At 45.2% G+C, this 23230-nt stretch overlaps 2 protein-coding genes across 18 annotated transcripts in view; both read right to left on the bottom strand.

Moving 5' to 3' along the window:
* LOC143334971 (regulating synaptic membrane exocytosis protein 2-like) overlaps window positions 1–13344 on the bottom strand; it is a 43659-nt gene extending 30315 nt beyond the window's left edge. For 3 of the 16 annotated variants that reach the window (XM_076754026.1, XM_076754022.1, XM_076754025.1), the window contains exons 1-9: window positions 12290–12447; window positions 11852–12021; window positions 10204–10236; window positions 9873–9974; window positions 6662–6872; window positions 4690–4847; window positions 2049–2229; window positions 1107–1353; window positions 668–946 (exon numbers count right to left, since the gene is read on the bottom strand). In XM_076754026.1, the coding sequence (XP_076610141.1) occupies window positions 668–946; window positions 1107–1353; window positions 2049–2229; window positions 4690–4847; window positions 6662–6872; window positions 9873–9974; window positions 10204–10236; window positions 11852–12009 (1369 nt within the window). In that variant the 5' untranslated portion in view covers window positions 12010–12021; window positions 12290–12447. Of the gene's footprint in view, window positions 1–667; window positions 947–1106; window positions 1354–2048; window positions 2230–2920; window positions 3271–3297; window positions 4189–4689; window positions 4848–6661; window positions 6873–9872; window positions 9975–10203; window positions 10237–11851; window positions 12022–12289; window positions 12555–13214 lie in introns of those variants that run through there. The other 13 variants (XM_076754032.1, XM_076754033.1, XM_076754034.1 and 10 more) reach the window with 10 other exon arrangements.
* Window positions 13345–14209: 865 nt separating this feature from the next.
* Window positions 14210–21711, bottom strand: LOC143334980 (uncharacterized). 2 transcript variants are annotated; one of them, XR_013078377.1, is made up of 5 exons: window positions 21534–21708; window positions 20178–20375; window positions 15845–18320; window positions 15179–15316; window positions 14210–15021 (listed from the first exon to the last, which is right to left on the bottom strand). XR_013078377.1 is itself a non-coding variant. In XM_076754062.1 (3 exons), the coding sequence occupies exons 1-3, from the start codon at window positions 21595–21597 to the stop codon at window positions 16138–16140; spliced, it is 2445 nt and encodes an 814-aa protein (XP_076610177.1). In that variant the 5' UTR covers window positions 21598–21711; the 3' UTR covers window positions 15327–16137. The 2 variants fall into 2 exon arrangements, 1 of the variants encoding a protein (XP_076610177.1); XM_076754062.1 differs by lacking the exons at window positions 14210–15021; window positions 15179–15316 and having other exon boundaries at window positions 15327–18320; window positions 21534–21711.
* Window positions 21712–23230: the final 1519 nt, after the last annotated feature.

Below are 23230 nucleotides of genomic sequence, written 5' to 3'. Positions count from 1 at the left end.
AAGATTATCGCGCTGAGCTAATTAGCGTCAGAGAGAGAGAGAGAACACAGAGTGTTCACAGTGTCTCTCTCTCACCGTCTCTGCTGTCTCTCTCCTCTTCCTTTCAAACAAACACAACTTTTCATATTTAATTCAATGTGAACTCACTTTCAGCACCATCAATTAACGTTTGGCCACTAGGGGGCAGAAAAACGTCTAAAATCTGTCTTCATAACATTATGATTTTCTAAGTGGGCTGGTGGAGAATACAGAAGTTAAATGTTATTATACATAATCTTCATCCCGTTATTATTCTGTCAGTACATTAAATGCTTTATTTTAATGAACTTATTTAGCTATTGCCAAGAGCAGCCTGGATGTTAACACCAACAAACATACCATCGATCAACCGGTTTGATTGAAACATAACAAAGATGGCGTTCCGTTTCCAAAGCCACAGAAACATCAGGATCACTTTACGCCTGTAGAACCTGGTTCCTTCCATCACTCAGCTAAATGTTCACCATGAGGAAAACAGTAAAAAATCCACATTTGAATTTCTCTTTTTTAGATTATATGAGGAAGCTTTAGACGTGGTTTGACATGAGCCATGTTACTGTTTACTTCCTCTTTCTAAAACCTGTCCGCCTAGCCTCATGCAGCTAGCAATTAGCATGTAGCCACTTACTGTCTGGCTCATCACAGCTGGTGTACTCGGATGTCACTAGCTCCTCCTCTGAGCTGCTGAAGCTGCCAATCACGTGCATCTTTGCTATTGTCCGCGCCCTCTGTGCTGTACTCTCATAGGCCGCCTTCCTCTTGAGGACGGAGCTCGGGTCCAGGTGTTGCTGAGGTAATGGGCTGCGGCGTGGAGATGTGGGGCTGACGTGATTGGCTACTCGGTCTACAGACAACGACCTCTGACTTCCAGATCCAACCAATCCCTGAAGCCGATTCTGACGGAAAGCTGAGAGGGAAATAGCAAGTCAGACCGAGTGCCCTTGAGCAAAGCAATGACAGGTTGTTCTTCTGAGTTTAACTCTGTGTTAAAAAGCAAGGCACTAACAGGTTGATGGTTCTGTTCTCTGTGATGAAGAAAGTCACCAAAGTGTCAGGTGGATTCTTACCTGTATTTCTCAGGGTCAGGTGGTCGGGTTCAGCGGATGCCAAGGAGACGTCGCTGTGGCGGCGTTGGTGGCGGACCCTGCCAACCTGAGCCAACATCCTCATGGCCTCCTCGCTCGCCTGCGGCTTTACCGGGTAACGAGCCAGGTTTGGGTCACTACGGTAACGAGCGTGAAACTCCTCCTCCTGCTGCTGCCGCTGCTGCCGCCACCGCTCCCGCTCATCCTGAACTTGGTCCAGAGGGTGGTCCTGAACCAGGAAAAGAAGAAGACCAGCATTATCATTATCAAAGTAGTCCTGAGGGTGGAGAGAGAGGAAACTTCATGGAGTGAGTAAAGTGTGACCGATTGGTCCTCTGGAGAGCAGGAAGGAGATCAGAGGAGCCTCATCTCACAGACCAATCAGGACCCAAGTTTAAAGGAAAGTAAAATGTGTATGTAGTTCACGTATATGTACACACACACACACACACACACACACACACACACACACACATTAACATTGTTATGAACTTTTTACATGTGATGAGACAAACTTCCATAAAGCCGTCAACCTTCAGCAGACGTGTGACTGTCAACCAACAGATTGTCATTGGCAGAGAGGAACTGAGAAGAAACGTTGGTGGGTGTTTGAATGAAGTATGTATGTAGAAAAGTCTGATGATTAACCACAAGATTATCTTATGATCTGACACCTTCAGCTGAAATCTACACTGAAATCACACTACAGTTGTGAAGACGCCATGTCTGCACGATGACCCCGAGATAACCTCGTTATCTCCAGATGATGAAGCTCATTTTCTCGAGGTAATGAAATAATTAACTTGCAACTGCGAGATGAAAATAATCACACGCACGGCCGTTAAAGACCAACACATGAAATAAAAATGGAAAAATAAATAACTGAAAATACTAAATGGACTCTACCTGTAGAATCAGACTCACCTGTGAGTGCCAGCGACCTCGTCCGTCTTTGATTGGTTTCCTCCAGCCCTGTGGCCCCTCCTCAATGTTACCATGGCAGCCACGCGGCGAGTGCACACGGCGGTCTGGACCGTGATCAGAGGGCGAGCGAGGCATCCTCCCCCCCCCACCATTGTAATACGACCCAGAAGGGCTCGGCTTCCTGTCATCAACACAGAACAGTCTAATCGGAGAGGAGGGAGGAGTCTGCTCGCTTTGTAACTGTGTATCCTCGTTCCATGTGGAACCTGAACCTGAAGAACTTCCCCAGACTTTGAGGTTCTTCAGATCTTCGTCATTAAAGGAGAAGGTCATCGTTTAAGAAATGATTCTCTTTGTTTCTGTGGATGTGCCTGTGTTAGCTTGTGTGTTGTTAGTTTTAATTTGCTAGTCTGTGTGTGTGTTAGCCTGTGTGCTGTTAGCACTGATGTGTTAGCCCCTGTAGACGAGCATTTAAACCATCAGCATCATCTACATCCAGAACTGTTTCATCAGTAATAATCTTTACTTCTGGTCACAGGTTTCTGGATTAAGGTCTTGAGTGTTTCTGCACTCACTGGTGTCTCATGTGAGCACAATATGAACTAAATAGTAAAGATTTTAAAACTAGATTGTCTTAAACACAGATCAGGTACAGCTGATCTACTTGTGTGTGAGTGTGAACTGGATAAGATGACTTTGATTAAATGCAGCCTGAATAACACTGAAAGGCCGACATGAAGGAAATAGCACAGTTTGTTCTGCTGTTTGAAACATGATCATATCTTTCACGTCATCCTCTGAGAGTTCACTTCAGTATGAACATAAAACTTAGAAATCACAGTTTATTCAATCCCAGCTCAAGGTCCACTCACCTGCCTTTTCTTTCTGGAGCTTTCACAACGATCGCAGCCGCTAATAATCAATAATTATTGATGCATTAATGTTCATGGCTTTAAAGCTGCTGGTAAAGATGGAGCACATTTTTATGACTTGATATGCATGAATCTATAATTACATATCATCATGTATTTATTGATCACATTTGGTTTTAATCATCTGAATCTGAAAAGTAAGTGCAGCTCTAAGATGAATGTGCTGCAGTAGAAGTTGAAGTAGACGTTGAGTAAATGTACTTAGTTACTGTTCAGTTACACGAAGCTGCTGAATGAACCAAACAAACAGACAATAAATAAAGGATTAGATATCAGCGGAAAGTCTGAAACAAACAGAAAAATTAAGAGTTTCTTACAGTTTGTTGGTTTGAAGCTTCACATCAACGACATGATCAGTCTCTACATACACACACACACACACACACACACACACACACACACACACACACTCAGCAGATTTATACCTGGACTCTGGATCATAATGGAAGCCCCTCCCATCTCAGGCTGTTAGCCTGTGTTAGCATTTATGTGTTAACAGGCGTTAGCATGCACTGGTAGCCTTGTGTGTGTTAGCCTGTGTGCTATTAGTCTGTGTATTGTTAACATGTGTTATCCTGCGTATTGTTATCATGTTTATTGTCAGCCTGTGTGTTGTTAGCATGTGTGTTAGCCTGTGTGCTATTAGCCTGTGTAGTGTTAGCCTGTCCTTTGTTAGTTGGTGTTAGCCTGTGTGTGTGTGTGTGTGTGTGTGTGTGTGTGTGTGTGTGTGTGTGTGTGTGTTAGCCTGTGTGCTGTTAGCCTTCGTGTGTTAGCATCCTGCTGAATTTAGCAGTAATCCTCTCTGAGCTGCAGGATTATTAATCTGTTAATCTGATCGCAGCAGGACGTGGGGTGGGGGGGCTTTGCTCCGATGGTAATTAACAGCAAACCAAACTAAAATAAACTAATTAACAGTCTGACTTTAAAAGAACGGTGTGAGTTTTTGCCTTCCTCGTCTACTGGAGCCTCATGTCCTGGTTGGACTTGAACTGGGGACTCAGGAGCCCACCAGGTACCAGATTAGAAACCAGAAACAGTGTTGGCAACAGGAGGAGACATTTTTCCAAAGAATGAAGATAAATTATGTATTATTTGTTTTTATAAGGAGAGTTTTATGTTGAATTTAAAGCACCGAGTTGATGTAACGTGTGTGAATCCAAACTGTTTCATGTCCTACGTTTCATTAATACCAATTGGAATAATGATAATAATGATATGTACCTGAACATATCAAATGTTTGTGCACTACCATTTATATTTACAGTATTTCCAACTGATGATACTTGATGATAACCATAAATCCATAATAACAAGAACATAATAATGTAAAACATCTCAAATCAAAGTACTCAGCAAAGTAGAATGACCATGTACAACATTAAAGCACTGATAAATGTTAACAACACTGACAGGAGCAGCTCTGCACACCGAGTGCTTCATCTTTTGATACTTTCAGAGCATTTTGTTGATAATACTTCTACTTAAGTACATTTTTAAAGTGAATTACTGAGTTTTTGTTCGTAACATTTGTTTCTGAGGCAGTGATATTAGTCATTATTCTCTGATGCATCTTGTTTTTATTTATCTTTGCTTTCATTAATTTTTGATCGTTTCTGTGACAACTGAACAACTCCATCCGCTGATGAAGGCTAAGGTGTGGCTGAAACCTCTAAGTGTGAAATACACGGTACTCTCTGGGTTCTACTGACCGTTCAGTGGCTCCGTTGCTCAGAGGACTCGTGGCCCCCGGTGGCCCCTGCATTGGTGGGTATGGAACCCCATGTGAGTTGTGGTTGGCAGAGTAAAGCTCCCCTGACTGAGTGAGGATCTCCTGCTGCCTCCTGCAGACATTACAAACCCACATCACCTGCAAATAAACCAATAAACATGGTGGTTACTGTGTGTCGATCTATGAAAAAAATCAGCTCTGATGATCAATACGTCACCTGAAGCTCAATCAGATATGTTACCTATTTGTCATTAAGTATATTACTATTATTTTATTACATCTTCAAATAAAATAAGATAAAACTTTACTGATCCCACATCGGCAAATTCAATTGTTACAGAAAGCAAAGAATAAAAGAGACATAGAAGCTCAAAAAGACAATAAAAAATAAACATCAACTATAAATATGTACATTATATACAAATATTGGTATAATATAAACTGACTACAAGGAGAAAAACTAGAGCAGACACTCTGGTGAATTATGGGTAAAGAGCAGCAATGTAACGACACATCCAATCTCACTGTGTCGCCATAAAAATATGCCTCGATGTCATCATGGGACCGTGACAGCAGAGGGTGCACGGCATGACTCCCATCATCCTTTGCGTGCAAGCCAAGCGCTGCTAAAAACAAACCCCATAAGAAAATTACGGTTGGACGAGCGATGATGAAAAGATTGAAGCTCCATCGACTTTCAGGGCTGATGTGAGGAAACATTTCAGTTTTCCTGTTTCAAGAACCGACGATGAAGAAAAAGAAACTGACAAACACAAAACAACCTGCAAACACCGTCGGACGACGTCAGCGACGCTACAGGAAACGCAGGAATCGCCACCTAGAAAAGTACAAATCACAGCAGCAGCAAAGCTTCATCCAGACCAAAGGAGGCTGAAAGAAGCTCCTGGAGCTCCGCCTCCCCACAACAGTCCAGAGCTTGAAGGCCGTCTCCTGTGGTCCATGATGGATTTCAGAAGTTAGCGAACACGCCAGAGCCAAAGTGTTCAAGTCCACTCAGGCCACACTTCAGTGAGCAGCTCTGGACCAAGAGACAAAGAAGCAGAGAGAAGCTCAGCGACCACAGACGAGTCATGACACTCACAGCTCGTGTGCTGAGCAGCCAATGGGAATGAAAGGTTTGGTCCTACAGATGCAGCCTCTGGTCCAATCACACGCTGGACTCCACAGAGCTGAGGTTTGAAATCTGGTGTTTTGGAGCGCGACAGGAAGAATAACAGCAGTCGTTTTTCACCACAGGTTGACGACCACAGCCGAGCCGACCGCCGAGCAGTTTAGCGTTAAAGCTGCCGGCACACAGACTGATCCTGGACCTGTTCACCTGATGGAACAGCTCTTTGAATCCTTCGTTTGCTTTCATTTGACTTTATCAAAGAAGAAAGAAGGTTTACTTAAAAACTATTTTCATATCAATCAAAACTGCTGTACAGATTTATTAATGAAGGGCATTTTTCATTCTCTTTCTTTTTCCTTTTTTAATATCCCAATAAATATCGTATATCTTTTTATTGAGGTATTATCACACCGTGAGTTTTAGGCATCGTTACATCCCGACTAAAAAGTCACTCTACGTGAGCTATGCTACATGAAAAATGAGGAAATGTCTGATCATAAATAAAAATAACGACAGTGATTTTACAGAGAATCTTTGAATATGTTTGTCAAAACATGATAAATATTGAATCACCATCATCATCATCATCATGTAAACATGAAACACTTGTTAACTATCTGTTGGAATAAAATCAGAGAGGTGATTGGATGATTCAGAGCCTGATGATCCTGACTCTGCTCTGATCTGATACGTGACCTGGTAACAAGATGAATTCTGCCATCTCATTGGCTGATTTTCTTCCCTTTTGACTTCAAATGAGTGTTGAGAACTAATGTCACATTATTGGCTCTCAGGGGGACACGCCCCCTAACACACTGACCTTATTGGCTCTCAGGGGAACACGCCCACCACAGCGGGCGCAGAAGCGACTCTGACAGTAGCAGCAGGCATGGCCGCAGCCATCGGCAAACTTGGTCTTGCGACAGATGCCGCAGGTGGGAGACTCCGCCCTCACTGTCTGAGCCACCTGAGGTTCCTCCCCCAGTTTCTTCACCTGGTCCTTATACAGCTCAAACTGACGATGTAACTTCCTGTGGAAAGATCAGAGGTCAGAGACGATGGTGTTACTCACATCATTGAGTCTCCAAAGAAAGCTACGACCTGCCAGGTGAGGGTCATGTGACTAACAGAGACTGCTGAGGGTGGCTGGAGGCTAACTTTTGGTAGCATTGATAACTTGTCTACTTGCTGCTTTCTGTGTATGACATCAGTGCAGGTGTGTGTGACGCTGACTCTCCTGCTAATGTTTCTGTAAAAAGTGTTTTTTTGACATCACATGACATCACACTTCAGTCTGGATCAATCATTCGAACAATAAGTTCTTTCCCCGGGGGCTCTTTGTGACATCAGAGAGGATCAGTAAACTCATTGACTCTCTTCTGCGCCTCCATGTAACTGTGACGACAACAGGATGACATCACCAAGACCGTCCAATCAGGGAGCTACCTGTTGGTCTGTGTGACTTAATGAGCCTGTTCTGTTCCGCTGTGTGATGGAGGCAGCACAGCGGAGATGTTTACACACACTCGGTCTATCTGGATCTCAGTTCTTGAGGGTTCTGATCCTCCACTGACCTCAATCAGCTCCTGCTCTCACTTCATGTTTCCTTCTCTTGGCTTCAGAGAACTCTGAAACATACCAGAGCTAGAAGACAACGATGGTCAAAAGTCACCTGTTACAGTCACGGTCACACTTCAAAGCTTTACAGAGCTGGAGGAGAACCTGAAGGTCGTTCGATAAAAGTCAGATCTGTTGTCTGTTTGTTCAAAGTGAGACAGAACACAGACGCTACAGACGTTCATCTGTCTGTATGTCTGTCTGTACGTCAGTCTGTCTGTGCGTCTGTCTGTAGGTCTGTCTGTACATCAGTACATCAGTCTGTACGTCTGTCTGTAGGTTTGTCTATACATCAGTCTGTAGGTCTGTCTGTACGTCTGTCTGTAGGTCTGTCCGTACGTCAGTCTGTCTGTAAATCTGTCTATAAATCAGTCTGTATGTCTGTCTGTATGTCAGTCTGTCTGTACATCGGTCTGTACATCAGTCTGTCTGTAAATCTGTCTGTAAATCAGTCTGTACGTCTGTCTGTACGTCAGTCTGTCTGTACATCAGTCTGTACGTCAGTCTGTCTGTAAATCTGTCTATAAATCAGTCTGTACGTCTGTCTGTACGTCAGTCTGTCTGTACATCAGTCTGTACGTCAGTCTGTCTGAAAATCTGTCTATAAATCAGTCTGTACGTCAGTCTGTCTGTGAATCTGTCTATAAATCAGTCTGTACGTCTGTCTGTACGTCAGTCTGTCTGTACATCAGTCTGTACGTCAGTCTGTCTGTAAATCTGTCTATAAATCAGTCTGTACGTCTGTCTGTCTGTAAATCTGTCTATAAATCAGTCTGTACGTCAGTCTGTCTGTACATCAGTCTGTACGTCTGTCTGTACGTCAGTCTGTCTGTACATCAGTCTGTACGTCAGTCTGTCTGTAAATCTGTCTATAAATCAGTCTGTACGTCTGTCTGTACGTCAGTCTGTCTGTAAATCAGTCTGTACATCTGTCTGTACATCAGTTTGTACATCTGTCTGTAGGTGAGTCTGTACATCAGTCTGTAGGTCTGTCTGTAAATCAGTCTGTACATCTGTACATCTGTCCGTACGTCTGTCTGTAAATCAGTCTGTACATCAGTACATCAGTCTGTACGTCTGTCTTGTCTGTAGGTCAGTCTGTACATCTGTCTGTAGGGCAGTCTGTACGTCTGTAAATCTGTTTGTACATCAGTCTGTATGTCTGTCTGTACGTCTGTCTGTACATCAGTCTGTAGGTCAGTCTGTAGGTCAGTCAGTCTGTACGTCTGTCTGTACATCAGTCTGTACGTCTGTCTGTAGGTCAGTCTGTACGTCAGTCTGTAGGTCAGTCACTCTGTACGTCTGTCTGTAGGTCTGTCTGTACGTCAGTCTGTCTGCACATCAGTCTGTACGTCAGTCTGTAGGTCAGTCTGTCTGTACATCAGTCTGTAAATCTGTCTGTACATCTGTCTGTACGTCAGTCTGTAGGTCAGTCTGTGCGTCTGTCTGTACGTCAGTCTGTAGGTCAGTCACTCTGTACGTCTGTCTGTAGGTCTGTCTGTACGTCAGTCTGTCTGTACATCAATCTGTACGTCTGTCTGTAGGTCAGTCTGTAGGTCTGTCTGTAAATCAGTCTGTACATCAGTACATCTGTCTGTACGTCTGTCTTTACGTCTGTTTGTAGGTCAGTCTGTACATCTGTCTGTAGGGCAGTCTGTACGTCTGTAGATCTGTTTGTACATCAGTCTGTATGTCTGTCTGTACGTCTGTCTGTACATCAGTCTGTAGGTCAGTCTGTAGGTCAGTCTGTAGGTCAGTCAGTCTGTACGTCTATCTGTACTAACTCAGCAGACTGTTAACAGAGATGATTTGAGTCAATGTAAATACATTTTCCAGGACTTTTCAATAAAATGAGCTTGAAAGGTTTTCCAGAGAGGACAGATGACATTTAGAGAATCCTACAAAACCTTTTTCAATTCATTACACGTAACAAATGAAGATGTAAACACCATGTTTTCCAGGATTTTAAGGATGTCTGTATTTGTGTCACCTTGAATTCTTCTCTAGGGAAAAGTTTTTTCAGTTTTTGTGAGGATATTTAAGACGACAAAGCTGCTCAAAAGGACAGGTTTCTAAAGGACAGGTGTGTGAATAAATGTCCACTTCTGTCCTGGCAAACAGTTTAGACATTCTGGAAAACCTGGAAACATTTTAAAATCCAGGGTGGGAACAAATAAAGGCCAAAAAAAATATGTCGTAGCCCACGGCTAACTCACTGACTCCATGGGACATTATACTTCCGGTTTACATCTCCCAAAGCATCATGGGAACTGTAGCTTTACAACTTAGAGAACATTATCTCCCAAACAGAAGACAAATAATAACAATAATAGAACTAATTATTAGAATACGAAGGAGAATAATATTAATCAGAATAATGTTGGTCTTTTTCTTCTTCTTGTGTTTTTACTCACGTCTGTGACTCGTCGTCAGTTGGACTTTTAACCTGCAGAACTTCAGACACGTTGGCTGCAACGTTATTGACCAACTGACTGAACCCGGAGAACGGATTCCACCTGTCCAGGTAACACAAACAGTCAGCTGACAGGAAGTAGTTTGTGGGTTTGGGAAACAGGAAGTAATTTAATATGGTTGTCAGTTTGGGGAAACAGGAAGTAGTTGTGGTTGGCAGGTTGGGGAAACAGGAAGTAGTTTGAGGTTGCCAGTTTGGGAAATTGAAAGTAGTCTCAGACGGGCCCAGGACAGACGCACTCTGGGAGGTGTAGTTCTTACTGAGGTACTTACGAGGTGGGTGGAGGTTTCAAGTCCTCCTGATCCCTGCAAGCACACGATGATGATGAAATAAATGTCAGAACAGAAACAAACATAAAAACTGAAGCATCAAATGATGAAAAACATGAAGAAGATGAGGAAGCGAGCTGCGATCAAGCAAACTGATCAATGATCAGTTTCATGTGTTTGTTGGGGGATCAATAGCTTCTCTTCTGATGGGATGATGAAAAAAACTTCAGACTCTCTCTCTCTCTCTCTCTCTCTCTCTCTCTCTCTCTCTCTCTCTCTCTGATTGGATTTAAAGAGTAAAGCTGCCACTACAAGCACCAGCAGAGTAACACAAACTGTCAGCTGATCAATAATTAAAAATCAGCAATCGATCCACCTGTAAAAACAACGTTCACACGTTCAGCCACAGTAACATTAAATCACATCAGGACCACAGAGTCTGCAGAGGAATGTCCAGCAAGGCATTCTGGGTAATGTTTACGTGTGTTAGCCTCTGGTTAAACGCTGTGTATCAACACCACCGCCGCTGCCTTCAGCACATTCTGTGATCGATTGATCCTTTATTCCTAATCCACATAGCTGCACCTCCCTTCACCCTCTGCTGCTGCCTGTGGAGGAGCAGAGCAGGAGCTGCTCCTCAGTCAAATCTGACGGTGTGAAAATATACAGGCCTATCTGTGAGCCAACAACACCAGCTGCAGGCAGACACTGCTGGTCTCTTCACACACCTGTTCTAAGTCACCCTTTCACCTGTGGCGCCCCCCTGAGGAGGCTTCAGTCTCTGTCCGGCTGAATGTCTGTTACAGACCAGGTCCTGTAGTTTCACCAAGGTCAAACGTCCCTCTGAAAGTTCATGTGGCGCTCGTGAAGATTTCACTCTGATCATCACACAATGAAACACTTTGCATGAAGAAATTCTTCTTCAGAGATAATTATTAAGACTGAGAGACAGTGAAAGTTGACCTGAGGCAGCTCGTAACACAGAGCGGCGCTTGTTTTCACACTTCAGCCACAAATTCAGTCCTCACAGCCACAAACGCAACTACATCCACAGAAGACAACTCCATAGAAAAGATCCTCTATATACAGTGTGTGTGTGTGTGTGTGTGTGTGTGTGTGTGTGTGCTGCTGTTTTTCGTCACACACACACACACACACACACACACACACAGAAAGGAAACTACACAATCTGTCTTCACAATAAAAGCCTCAACATGTCAGGGTCACAACGTGTTTTCTCAGAAGAAGATGAAAGAAGCGCCAACAGCTCGACCACCATCAGCTTCCTGTTCGCGGCTCGGCGGAGAGACCGCCACTCATGACGGCTCCGTTCCATTCAGTGTACAGCCGCAGAGGAACAGAGGCCTCGTCTGAATGGGATGCAGCCGTTCATGTAGACCGTCAGGTCAGATCAGAGGGTACGACCTGATGACGGGTCCACCTTCCTTTTCACTTCACATGACGTCACTGGGAGCTTGAACAAATAGTCAATCAATGAGAAGGTGGGTTTTATTTTGAAAATTCGGGCCGGAGACGCTGTGCTTTTATTTTGTCTGACCTGACAAAAACAAACACGCCAACACAGCAGCTGATCATCAGTGATCAATCATCAATGATGAGTGCTGTCAGAGAGGAGCGCGTGTCTCCTTACTTGAGCATGCTCTGTTCCTTCTCCTCCTCCTTCTTCTGCCTCTCCATCACCGACAGGATGATGCTCCGCTCGTCCTCCGTCAGGTGGCTCAAGTCCGGCAGCTCCGGCCCGGGTCCCGGTCCCGGTCCCGACCCGGCTCCGGGTGGCGGCCCAGACATCCTGACTATGAGCTGTTGAAAGAGAGGGACGCAGTCAGTAACTGAAGGCCGTCACCACATCAATCACGAAAAGAAGAGTCACTGATGGTGATGGCGGTGATGAAGGCCACAGAGCTGCACAGTGTTCGGATTATTTTGTCCAGCTCCAGGTGCATTCAGTGGCTCTGCGTGACGTTCTGTGACCGGGCAAAGCAGCGGTCAGAGAGCCGGTCCGTCTGCACCTTCAGCCGACAGCAGAACATCCACCTGTTTGTCACCTCCGTGCATCTGCCCCACTCACCAACAGGCGCAGCGGCGTCCTCTCGGCTGTTTACACCGCAGTCATGTCGCCTCCTCCGGGGTTCAGCGGCGGCGGCGGCTCCGGTCGGCTCTCCATCCCGGCGGCGGCTCTCATCTCCGCTCCTCCACGGCGGTGCGGCCCTCTAGCTCGGCCTGCAGTTGTCGCGGTGTCCCGCTGCGGTTCCTCGTTTCTTCGCAGTGATAATGGAGACGGAGAGCAGAAAACAATTAAATCCTCCATAGGCTGAGGAGGAGGAGGAGGCGGGGCTACGGCGTGACGGTGTCACGCACAACAAAGATCAGCTGGTCGGGGGGGGGCAGCTATACATAGGACTGCAGCCAAACATAGACATGCAAAGAATAGTCAATCAATGAGCTGATCGATTAACACATACACTGATCATGAACTGATTTACTGACAAGTACTCAGATCAAAGTATTTATTCGACAACATCAGAATACTCTGCATGAGAAGTCCTGTCAATTATTCCACAAAACAATATGAACGATCAATCTGTGACGTCTGTGCACTGAAACGTTCATACACGAGGCAACTGCAACAAAATAAAACTCGAGCTTGGGGGGGGGGCGGGGGGTTCACGTGTGTTAGTGTTGCTGAGTAGCGTGGAGACCCTGGAATGGTAGTCTAGGTTAGGGTTAACCCTCTCAGCCAGCAGGACATCATGTTCTGGTGACAGCACAGCCTTCCTGTTGAAGAGGACGACCAATACCTTCAACCTCTCCGTTCAGTTGATTCCGTTGCGGTGATGGCTTTGGCGATTGGTGTGGAATTACCGTTGTTTGGCCTCCAGGTAAGTAGATCCGCTCTCCTAATGTCAGCCTTTCTGCACGGTGAAGAGGACGAGAGCCAGCAAAGACCAGCACTCTGACACTCACCACCCACTGCACCATCAGGTAGGACTCACCTGGACCCTGCGGCACAGAGCTGAGATTGGACCGTTCTTGAGCACAAACATCTGAGAGATCCACTTGAAGCATGTGGATCCTCACACTGGGCCTTTGTGAAAAGATCCAGGAGGAACAGCAACACTGCAAGTGATGAGGAAAAGAAGAACAGGTGTGAGAAGATCGCCATTGTCTGGAGTATCTGAGACTCAGGAGGATCTTCGACAAACACCAAAGCCAGAAACACATGCAGGCTGTTTGTGCCCACTTCAGAGTGTGATGACACACCATCAACACAAACCCATTCTCTGGTTTGGGAATCCTTTATTGCAGACATCTGGTTGTGACTGTTTTTGACCAGGAACATCCGTTAAAGTCTGACGTGTAAATCTCTTCTGTCCAGTGAAAATACTCCATCTTTAACACTGCTTCTCCCTCCTTCTCTCTCCTCTCGTGAGAGTTTATTTCAACCAAACCGGACTTAGTGATGATTGTCAGAGCAGTGAAAGATGAACCAAGAAGGTTTTGGTGAGTTTTATTTTGATCCTGTCCAGTTTGAATGAAGTCTATTTTATGATGTTAAACGACCGCTTCTGTGAATGGAGTCTGGTGGCTTTGGTTAGAGCGATGACTGCTCCTGGCTAAACGAAAATGATAACAAAAAGGTCTGTCCCTGCAGGATCCTCAGGATCCATCATGCTGTCAGACACTTCTTAGAACAATCTGAGCTGTCAGTGGCAGAAACAAAAACACTTTTGTGGACTAGCACTGACGACATGGAGGGATTACACTGCAGTCCGGTACACAGTGGATAATATCTGACGTGACTTTCTCCCGTTTGTCCGGAACCTTAAATCTTCCAGGACACGACTGGGAGATGTAGTCCAGCGTAACACTGACTGGTTTGGTAGCAGACAATGACAGTTGGGCTATCAAGAGCAAAAAGAAGTGACACTGACTAAAGCATTTGATAGGTCAATTGTCTTCGATTGACTTCACAGTGCACAGGTGTAGACAAGGACCTCAGATATCCCTCATGTACTAATGTTGGCAGTCCTGGTTTCAGGTACTCTGCACTTATTGAGGGAATAAAGAGCAAACTGCCCTCAAACTAAAGTCCAGCGCCCCCCTTGAAGACTTCGAGCCTCACTGTCTGATGTGTTTCTTGATTCCTTTGGATGTTTTTATGACCTCCTTGTTCAGTGTGTAACTGTGCTGCTTGTTTGTTGATTGTGTTCTTGTGAGTGTTGCTTGCTCTCAGGCCTCTTCTGGAAACACAGACTGGCTGATAAAATGATTAAATAAAGAGCAGAATACAAAGAAAACACCACAAATGAATATTATCTTACATTTCTGCATCATGACAATAAAACCATGAAAACCGATAAATGTGGAAAATGTAAAGTCAAATCTGAACAGACGAGGCACATTTTCAGATTAATGCGACTTACACTTTTCAAAGAAGGCTGTTATTTCCGATGTCCATCGTGAATAAATGTCCACGAGTCCACGTAGAAATCAGACAAGTTGTCTTCAGCATCAAAGTAACGCAGCGATCATCGTCTGAACATCGTGGAGGCTTTTCTAACCAGGAGCTAACGGCTAATTCAGACGCTCAGCGGAGAAAGCATGAATAAACAAGCATGAATAAATAAACATGAACAAACAACCATGAACGAACAAACATGAACAAACAAACATCTGTTTGCATGTGTTTGTGTGAGTGTCACGTATCAGCAGTCTGACAGCAACGCTGTTGGACGTCTGCAGCTAAACGTTAGCATCCTGAAGCGGCTGTTCATTCGTCCTGAACAAACCTCATTCCTCCTGCGAACAGATGAACTGAATCAGCCAATCAGCGAGCGACAGCTCAAGGAGCTGACAAATGAACGGACAGTTTTAGGAAACGATTCAGGTCGGTTCAAAACATTCGTTCCTTTGGACAAATTGAGAGGAACCTGTGGCCACCTGTGGCCGCTCTGACCTGCTAACATGGCAGCTACAGTGAACGCAGGTGTGTCCAGTCAGCTGGTCTGGAGTCAGTCTGTGATCCGTCCTGTTGAACTGCGGCTGGAGACAGCACTCGTTTTAAAAGTCATCACAAGGACACAGCAAAGGAGACCTGCACCAATTATTCGACGGACAGAAAAATGATCAGCAGCCATTTTAATGATTGATTAGTTGTTGACATAATTTTTCAAACACAAAAAGCAAAAGTACTCTATTCCAAATCAAACATGAAACATGTTTTCTGCTTTTCTTTGTCCTCTGTGAGAAGCTCTGATGGCTGTTTATCAATATCATTTGACACTTCATGGACAGAACAGATAATCAATGAATCCAGCAAACACTCATTAGAATGATCAGTCGTTTGATTGATGCTGAGCTGCAGCCATTAAAAAAAAGTCATTGGAGCTTCTTCTATTGTTGTCTGTGACACCAAAGACTTTTATTCTGAAAATCTGAGGCTACACATACACACTCACACACACACAGAGGCACGCACACACACGCACACCCTCACACCTTTGGCCTCATGTCACTGTACCACACTGGTGACAGTGGAATCTGTTTTACATACAAAGGCTCCGTTCACATCGTTACACACAAACACACACAGCTGATGACCACGCCCACTGTCTGCAGCTACCTGCTGTGATTGGTCGGTTGTCCAGAGAACCATCACTGCAGCTGAGGCTGATGGGATTTTGTTCACTGGTTTCCTGTCAAGTCTTTACATCGCAGGTCACTGATCAAACATTTACAGCTTTGGTTTGAGGCATCAGTCAGTACACGTGTTTGAAACAGGTGTACACACCTGGAACATGAACACACTTAAAACCAAGTGTACACCTGCCCTCCTTTCAAACAGGTGTGCAGTTCTGATGCGACAGTACGTGCTGTGTAGGTATGATCTGCTCTCGGCCGTCGGACAGTTTGCAGTCAGTGCCTGAATGAAGTCCTGTCAGTTGTCAGCTCACTCATGGCTTCTTCCTGCCGATCCTCCATCAGATCTGGGCCGATGGCGGCGTCACTTCCCGCCTCCTGTGACGGAGCCGTTCCAGTGGCGGCGTGTTGCGTCATGTGCCGTTTCATGTTGGATACCTGTGTGAAGCTTTTACCACAGACTGAGCAAACGAACGGTTTCTCCCGGGTCTCGCCGGCGTGCTGAGCCATGTGTCGCTTCAGGTTTCCTCCTTGCGTGAATCTGATGCCGCAGACGGAGCAGATGAACGGTTTCTCTCCTGAATGAGTTCGCAGGTGTTTCTTCAGAGCGCCGCTCGCAGTGAAGCCTTTGCTGCAGACGGAGCAGCTGAACGGTTTCTCTCCTGTGTGAATCCTCATGTGGGCCTTCAGATTGTGCTTGTGATTGAACCTGTTCCCACACTGACGGCAGCCAAACGGTTTCTCGCCCGGTTCTACTTCTGAGTTCTCCTCAGTCTGGCTGTCGTCGAGCTCCGACTGCTCGCTGCCACACTTGTGTCGTCTGAACCCCGAAAGCCAAGTGAATTTTTTATCGCAAATAGTGCAGCTGAACTGTTTCTCTCCTGTGTGGACGGCCATGTGTTGAGTCATGTGAACCTTCTGTGTAAAACCTTTACCACAAAATGGGCAACTGAACGGCCGCTCGCCGGTGTGAAGCCTCTCGTGCGTCTTGAGATTCACCATTCGGCCGAATCTTTTCCCACACTGCGAGCAATGGAAGGGTTTCTCCCCGGTGTGACTCGTCATGTGGCCCAGCAGTGACCTCTTGCAGCCGAACGTTTTCCCACAGTTGGAGCAGCTGAACGGTCTCTCTCCTGTATGAATCCTCACGTGAGTCTGCAGATGTTCCTTGCGGCCAAATATTTTCCCACATTCAGTGCAGCTAAATGATTTCTTGGCAGAGTTACATCCTGTATCAACCTTCACAGAGTTTAAACCTAACTGAGCTTCACTAGTCTGCATCCAATCATCATCACTGACGTCGACCTTAAATTCAGAGGAGCTTTTAGCCTTATGATCAGCATCAGGTCTCTCTGGATCTGAGTTCCTGACTGGTTCTGGTCCTCTACAGTCCTCCCCATCAGCCTCAGCTTCCGTCTCTTCAGTTTGTCTCTGATGAAGCTGTGAGGACTGAGGTTCCTCTTCATCTTCCTCTTCACTCTTCACAGGGACCGGACTGAATGTGAACTTGGTAAAATCGGCCTCCTCCAGCCCTCGAAGCTGGTCTCCCTCCTCACTGGTCCACAGTTCATGAAGCTGCGACGTATCACCGCCACACTTGTGTCTTTTGAGCTGATAAAGCCACGTGAACCTTTTGTCACAAACGCTGCAGCTGAATCTGTTCTCCTTCGTGTGGACGGACATGTGTTGCGTCAGATGTCCTCCATGTTTGAAACTTTTAGCACAGACCGAGCAGCTGAACGGTCTCTCTCCTGTGTGGATTCTCATGTGTATGTTCAGGTTGTCCTTTCGACCAAAGACCTTTCCACACTCGGAGCAGCTGAACGATTTCTCACCGGACTCCGGCTCTCGGCTCTCCTCGCTTTGACTCTGATGAAGCTGTGATGACTCACAAACACACTGATGACTTTTCAGCTGAGTGTACCACGTGAATCTTTCGTCGCAAAAACGGCAGCTGAATCGTTTCTCTCCTGTGTGGACGGACATGTGGTAAGTCAGATTTACCTTTTGCGTAAAGCTTTTGCCACAGAAGGAGCAGCTGAATGGTTTCTCTCCTGTGTGAGTTCTCAGGTGTATCTTCAGGTGTGGGCTGCGGCCAAATATCTTTCCGCACTCAGGGCAGCTGTAGGTTTTCTTGCCAGTTTTACATCTCTTATCACTTACAGGGACTTCGATAATTTTCAGTGACTTTAAAACTGACTGAGGTTCTGTGGTCTCTGTCCAATCATCACCGCTGTCTTCAGTTTTAAGTTCTGAAGAGTATGAGGTCTTGTTGTTCGTATCAGATTGTAAAAGTCCCATGTTTAAGTTCCAGACTGATTCTGACTGATTGGTCCACACTTCCTCCTGTTCCTCTTTAATGTGCGGCAGCTCAGGTGAGTCCTCCTGGTTCAGACTGGATCTCCACTCCTGCTGTGTGGGGGGGTCCTCTTTCTTACTTCCCAACTGCTGCTGGATGTCTGCAGGAAACAGGAAACACACACAAAGAGATGAGTCCAACTTAAGACTAGGGCTGCCACCATTAGTTAACTAGTCACGACTACGTCGACGATCAAAATCGTCGACGACTAATTTAGTAGTTGACGCGTCGTTTCATTTTTTTTGAAGCTTTGTTTTTCTCTCAAAACTGCCGCTGTGCCCTCCGCTGCCTTGTCTGCCTTTCTGTCCTTGACGCACATGCGCAGTAGTGGTAATCGGCATCAGCCGTGATGTCACCGGACTGCCTGACCGGTATCATGGCTATCCGGCAACCGAGCTCTAAAGTTTGGGGGCATTTTCACAAAACAAAAGACAAACATGTGCAATGCAAAACCTGCGAGGCAGAACTTGTCTTCCATGGCAGTACGACGGCGATGCAGGAGCGTCTGAAAAGGAAGCACGTCGTCGTGGCTGGTTCAACTTCTGACGACGAAGAGGGACAGTCGTCTCGTTAAGCTAATTGGCTAGTTAGCCGCTAACATTAACGTAAACTTTGAGCTACTTAATTATATTGTTAGCTGTAAACATTAACATTAACGACGACGATTTCAGTAGCCTGACCACACATTAAAAAGAGAGCAAGCCTTTCTCCAGCACATGGAGATGCTAACTTTCCTGGCCATGAACAGGAGCCTTGTGTAGATTGGATTATACAGTCAGAGTGAAGTAAAGTTGAATACAGCTGTGAGCACTGAGCACTTTTGTTATATTTCAGTGCGACCAAAACTTAATTTTTGTGGATAATGTCTTAGTTTCAGGTGCCTACCTCATTTGAATAATCGGTGACTAGTCGACAATTAAAATAATCGTTTGTGGCAGCCCTACTTAAGACCCACTAGAATCTCCCCATGACTGAGAACAACCACCACAACCATAAACAGTTTGAGAGGTGACATTTCCTCTTTGCCTAAACTGGTGGAGGGAACTTCTAAGGACCTTTAAATTCTGCTAAAGGTCCACAAAAACCTCCTTCATGACTCTGAGCTCTCTCCTCAATGACCAATATAACTTCCAAAAAAGCCTTGTACGACCTTTTCAATGGCACCACATGATGATCCACTAAAACCTCCTACAGGAAAAGTAGCACCACCACCTACAATCCTCCTAAACGACCACTAAAACTACTCTTAAACCACCTGAAGAAGAACTCCCCAGGACATAAACTTCAAAACAAAGATCGTGGATTGGTGTAACTTCCACAGTGATGACTCATCAGTTTGACGAAGTGGAAGAAATGTTACACCAGGGTGGGAAACCTGCAGCCTTCAAATCGAATCGAGCCCACGAGAACACTTGATCAGGCCTATGAGCCAATTCAGAAATACAAAAAAAACTGGCTTGGTCAGTTTGTGAGGACGAACTCACAGCAATGAAAAAGGTCAAACTCACGAGTCATGACAGCAACAAACACACTTCAAGCTCTTCATCGTTTTTGGACAAACTACGATTGACGGCAGTTCATTTCAAAACTGACTCTGACTGAACCAAACCAGGAAAACCAGCTGCGAGAAGCATCATCATCATCATCATCATCATCATCACTGCCATCTGACATCTGATGTCATCGCAGAGGCTGGTGTGATAATAATCTAGTATGGTATAATCAAATCAGCTGAGCGTCATATTTCCCACCAGCAAATTTGTCTTTGTCAGCACGGCTGACAGACAAATTAAATCCCACAGAAGTTCATGAATTCACAACCCCTCACTCATTCTCTCATGAGCATTTCAGACTCTTCCAACAAACCAGGTTCTCTTGAACTTTTAGGTTATCAAACGTTCCCCGATTTTGCCCTCAAAAACATGTGAAATAAAGACATCATTGGTGCGGTTCCTACCTGAACCTTCATCTTCTTCACTCTTCACAGGGACAGCAGTGAACGTGAGCTTGGTGATGTCAGCCTCCTCCAGCCTTCGAAGCTGCTCTCCCTCCTCTTCTGCTTTGATGTGGGGGGTTTCTGGGTCCTCCTGGTCCACACTTGGGTTCCACTCTTCAGAGAGAACCTTGTCTTTACTTATCAGCAGCTGCTGGACATCTGAGGACAGAGGACAGTAAACACAAACATCAAGTGTCTGAAAATAAATCTACGTCTCAGTCCTGAAAACACTCGTAATGGACCACACAGACTCCCTCCCGAGAGCCTCCGAGAACTTCGACAGGGATCACAGTGACAGCTAGAACCTCCTTCAGTACAACTGGAACCATGTGGAGGTCATGGAGAACCTCATCAACCATCACCAAAGCATCCTGTTGTTTTGTCTTCAATTGAAGAGTTTTTCTTATTCAACATCTATTCTTGTATTTCTCTTCATTTTTATTCTCTTCTTCCTTCTTTGTCTTTGTCATGTGACCCTGAGAGTTAGCATGGAGAAGGCTAACAGCTGCACTGGATGAGGTCTGTGGGTGAAGGGTCACATTCATGAAACATGGTTAGACTAACGACCATTTGACACTCTTTTCCCACTATATGCTGAGATTTCTCTCGTTCACTGTCTGCTGCCCATGATGATGTCACTCTGAACCTCGTCATCGTTACAGGACTCTTTGACCAGGACTGTCAATCAAACTTTTTCTCTGTTTCTGTGCAGTTCAAATCAGCAGGAAATGATCTTCTAATGAGGTTAGACGATGAAAAACGTGAAGGGACAATGAACTACGACTTCGCCTGCTTCCTGTTTCCATTTCATTTATTATTCAGATTTATTTTTATGCGCATTCGATTTGCAAAATTGTTACACGAGACCAAAATAAATTAGGAATTACTTAATTAATTTTCACCAATTAAAATTATTATTTTTATCAATTCGCTGTTTAATACATGAAAAGGCCAAAACTCCAAAACCAAACAACCTATCATTATAATTCAAATGGGCAGGACGCAAATATTTATCTTAATACTTTCTGTTCATATTGACGCTTCTTTGCATTCACTGCTCGATAAATATTTATTTATTTGATTTCCTCGTTCCCATGGTGACACACTAAGGTTAAAGGTGAGCTAGCTTCGTGAGAGCGGCTCATCAAGACCAAACAGATGCTAAGCTAAAGTTAGCTTTGGGACCACAGTGAATAATTAGCATTAAAGGCAAATGAAAGCTGAAACCGTCCCGCTGACAAACTGAATTATCTGACTGAACGCAGCTAACGTTAGCGTAGCAGCATTAACAGCGCAGCGAGCCAACAGAAAACAAACCTGCTGTTCTCTGGCTCATTTCCGGTTTCAAAGCCACGTCCGGCGGTTCGCGGTGTCGGTCCATCTCTGCTCGTTTACTCCCGTCAGCGGTGACGGTTCTTCTGCCGTTATTTAGCTTCAGCTAACGGGTTCCTCTGCTAACACACCTCGCGTCAAACCTGCTCATACATCAATTATTGCTTCCGGGAACAGTTTTCAAAATAAAACTCATGACTGGGACTCCGTAAAACCAGGGGCGGTGCCTTACATCCTGCGTCACATGATGCGTGGCCTCATTGCTTTAATCTCCAGATTAAACCTACAGAAGGCCAGATTGTAACTTCAAACATATGATTTCTAATTTTCTTATTTCATCATTGATTTGTGAAGCTATTTTTCTGCTTGTTCTGCCTGCGGAAAATCAAAAACTTTTCACTGACTGGTGATCAGTTCTCAAAGGCACCATTAAAACAATAGATTTCTGTTCATTCTCAGTCTTTTTACTAAAGGATTCATCTCAAAAATACATCATTTTCATCATTTAACAGACTTTGAACCTGAATCAGGTTCATCAGTCTCAGGTTTTGAAGGCTTATTTCAAGTAAGATCAAGATTGCTTTTATCGTCATTGAGCATGGACATGTCAACGAAGTTTGCATTGCAACCCCCGTGTAGAAGAAAAATAATAAAAAAAAATAAACTCACAGGCATAAAAAGTCAGCATTCAAAACGTATATACAATATACATAAAATGCAATGAAAATATACATAAAATGCAGTGAAATAGACTGAAATGTAGCGGCAATAAAGTAAGTACAGTGTGTATACTTAAATGTTAAGTACACAGAAGGTGCAGGTGAAGGTGGTCAGAGTGCAGTGTGCAAAAAGACGTGTCCTCACAGTCTCTCCCTCCAATAGGTGACTGTGTGTGGCTATATGGGGGGGAATGTGTGTTCGGCAGCGGGGGGGGGGGGGGGGGGGGGGGGGGGTGCTGCAGGGGGTGATAGCCCTGACAGCTCTGGGGAAGAAGCTGTCCCTCAGTCTGTTGGTGGTTGTTCGGATGTTCCTGTCCTGTCCTGCTTTCCTGATGGAAGCGGTACAAACAGTCTGTGGCCCGGGTGGCTGGGGTCCGTGGCGATGGATCTTGCCCTCTTCTTGACCCGGCCTGGTCTTAATGTCCATTTGGATCTCTGTTCCTGGCTGGTCCTGGTCCTCCACAGTCCCCTCCTTCAGCTTCTGTCTCCATCTGTTCAGTTTGTGTGTGACGAAGGACGGAGGTTTGTCTTCTGGTCCAGACGGGGCCTCCAGTCCTGCTGCTCAGGGAGGTCCACAGACGACCTGTCAGCACCTGTTGAAGTGAAGCAATCCAAAGAGGGTCTAGAGGACATAAAAGTCTCGATGAGGTTTCTGGAGGCGAACCTGCAGGACGCTTAAAGCCATCAGTGAGTTTAAATGTTCACTTTAATTCTAATGAAAAGTCTTGATGAACATTCGTCGGGTTCTCCGTCAATCCACCGACCCTCAGAGTGGACTCATGATACCTGACCCACTGATGACATCATCCAGGTGTTTCATTCCCATCAGCTGGACGTGAGACTGCTGGTCAGATTCTTGCTGCAAGGACAAAAAATCTTTGACAGACTGACAGACAAACTTCTTCTTCTGTGGTCTCAAAGTGAACTTTGGTAACCTGCTCATTGGAGGAGATCAGTGTGATG

Source organism: Chaetodon auriga, chromosome 17, assembly GCF_051107435.1.
Source record: "Chaetodon auriga isolate fChaAug3 chromosome 17, fChaAug3.hap1, whole genome shotgun sequence".
In the NCBI taxonomy this organism is placed as follows: domain Eukaryota; kingdom Metazoa; phylum Chordata; class Actinopteri; order Chaetodontiformes; family Chaetodontidae; genus Chaetodon; species Chaetodon auriga.
The sequence above is the reverse complement of the archived record's forward strand: the minus strand, read 5'-3'. Positions and strand labels throughout refer to the sequence as shown.

Coding starts and splice junctions, on each gene's coding strand:
- LOC143334980 (XM_076754062.1), bottom strand. CDS start 21,597: ATGGACCGACACCGCGAACCGCCGGACGTGGCTTTGAAACCGGAAATG. Junction 20,376..21,533: donor AATGAGCCAGAGAACAGCAG/GTTTGTTTTCTG, acceptor CTCTGTCCTCAG/ATGTCCAGCAGCTGCTGATA. Junction 18,321..20,177: donor TGAAGAAGATGAAGGTTCAG/GTAGGAACCGCA, acceptor TGTTTCCTGCAG/ACATCCAGCAGCAGTTGGGA.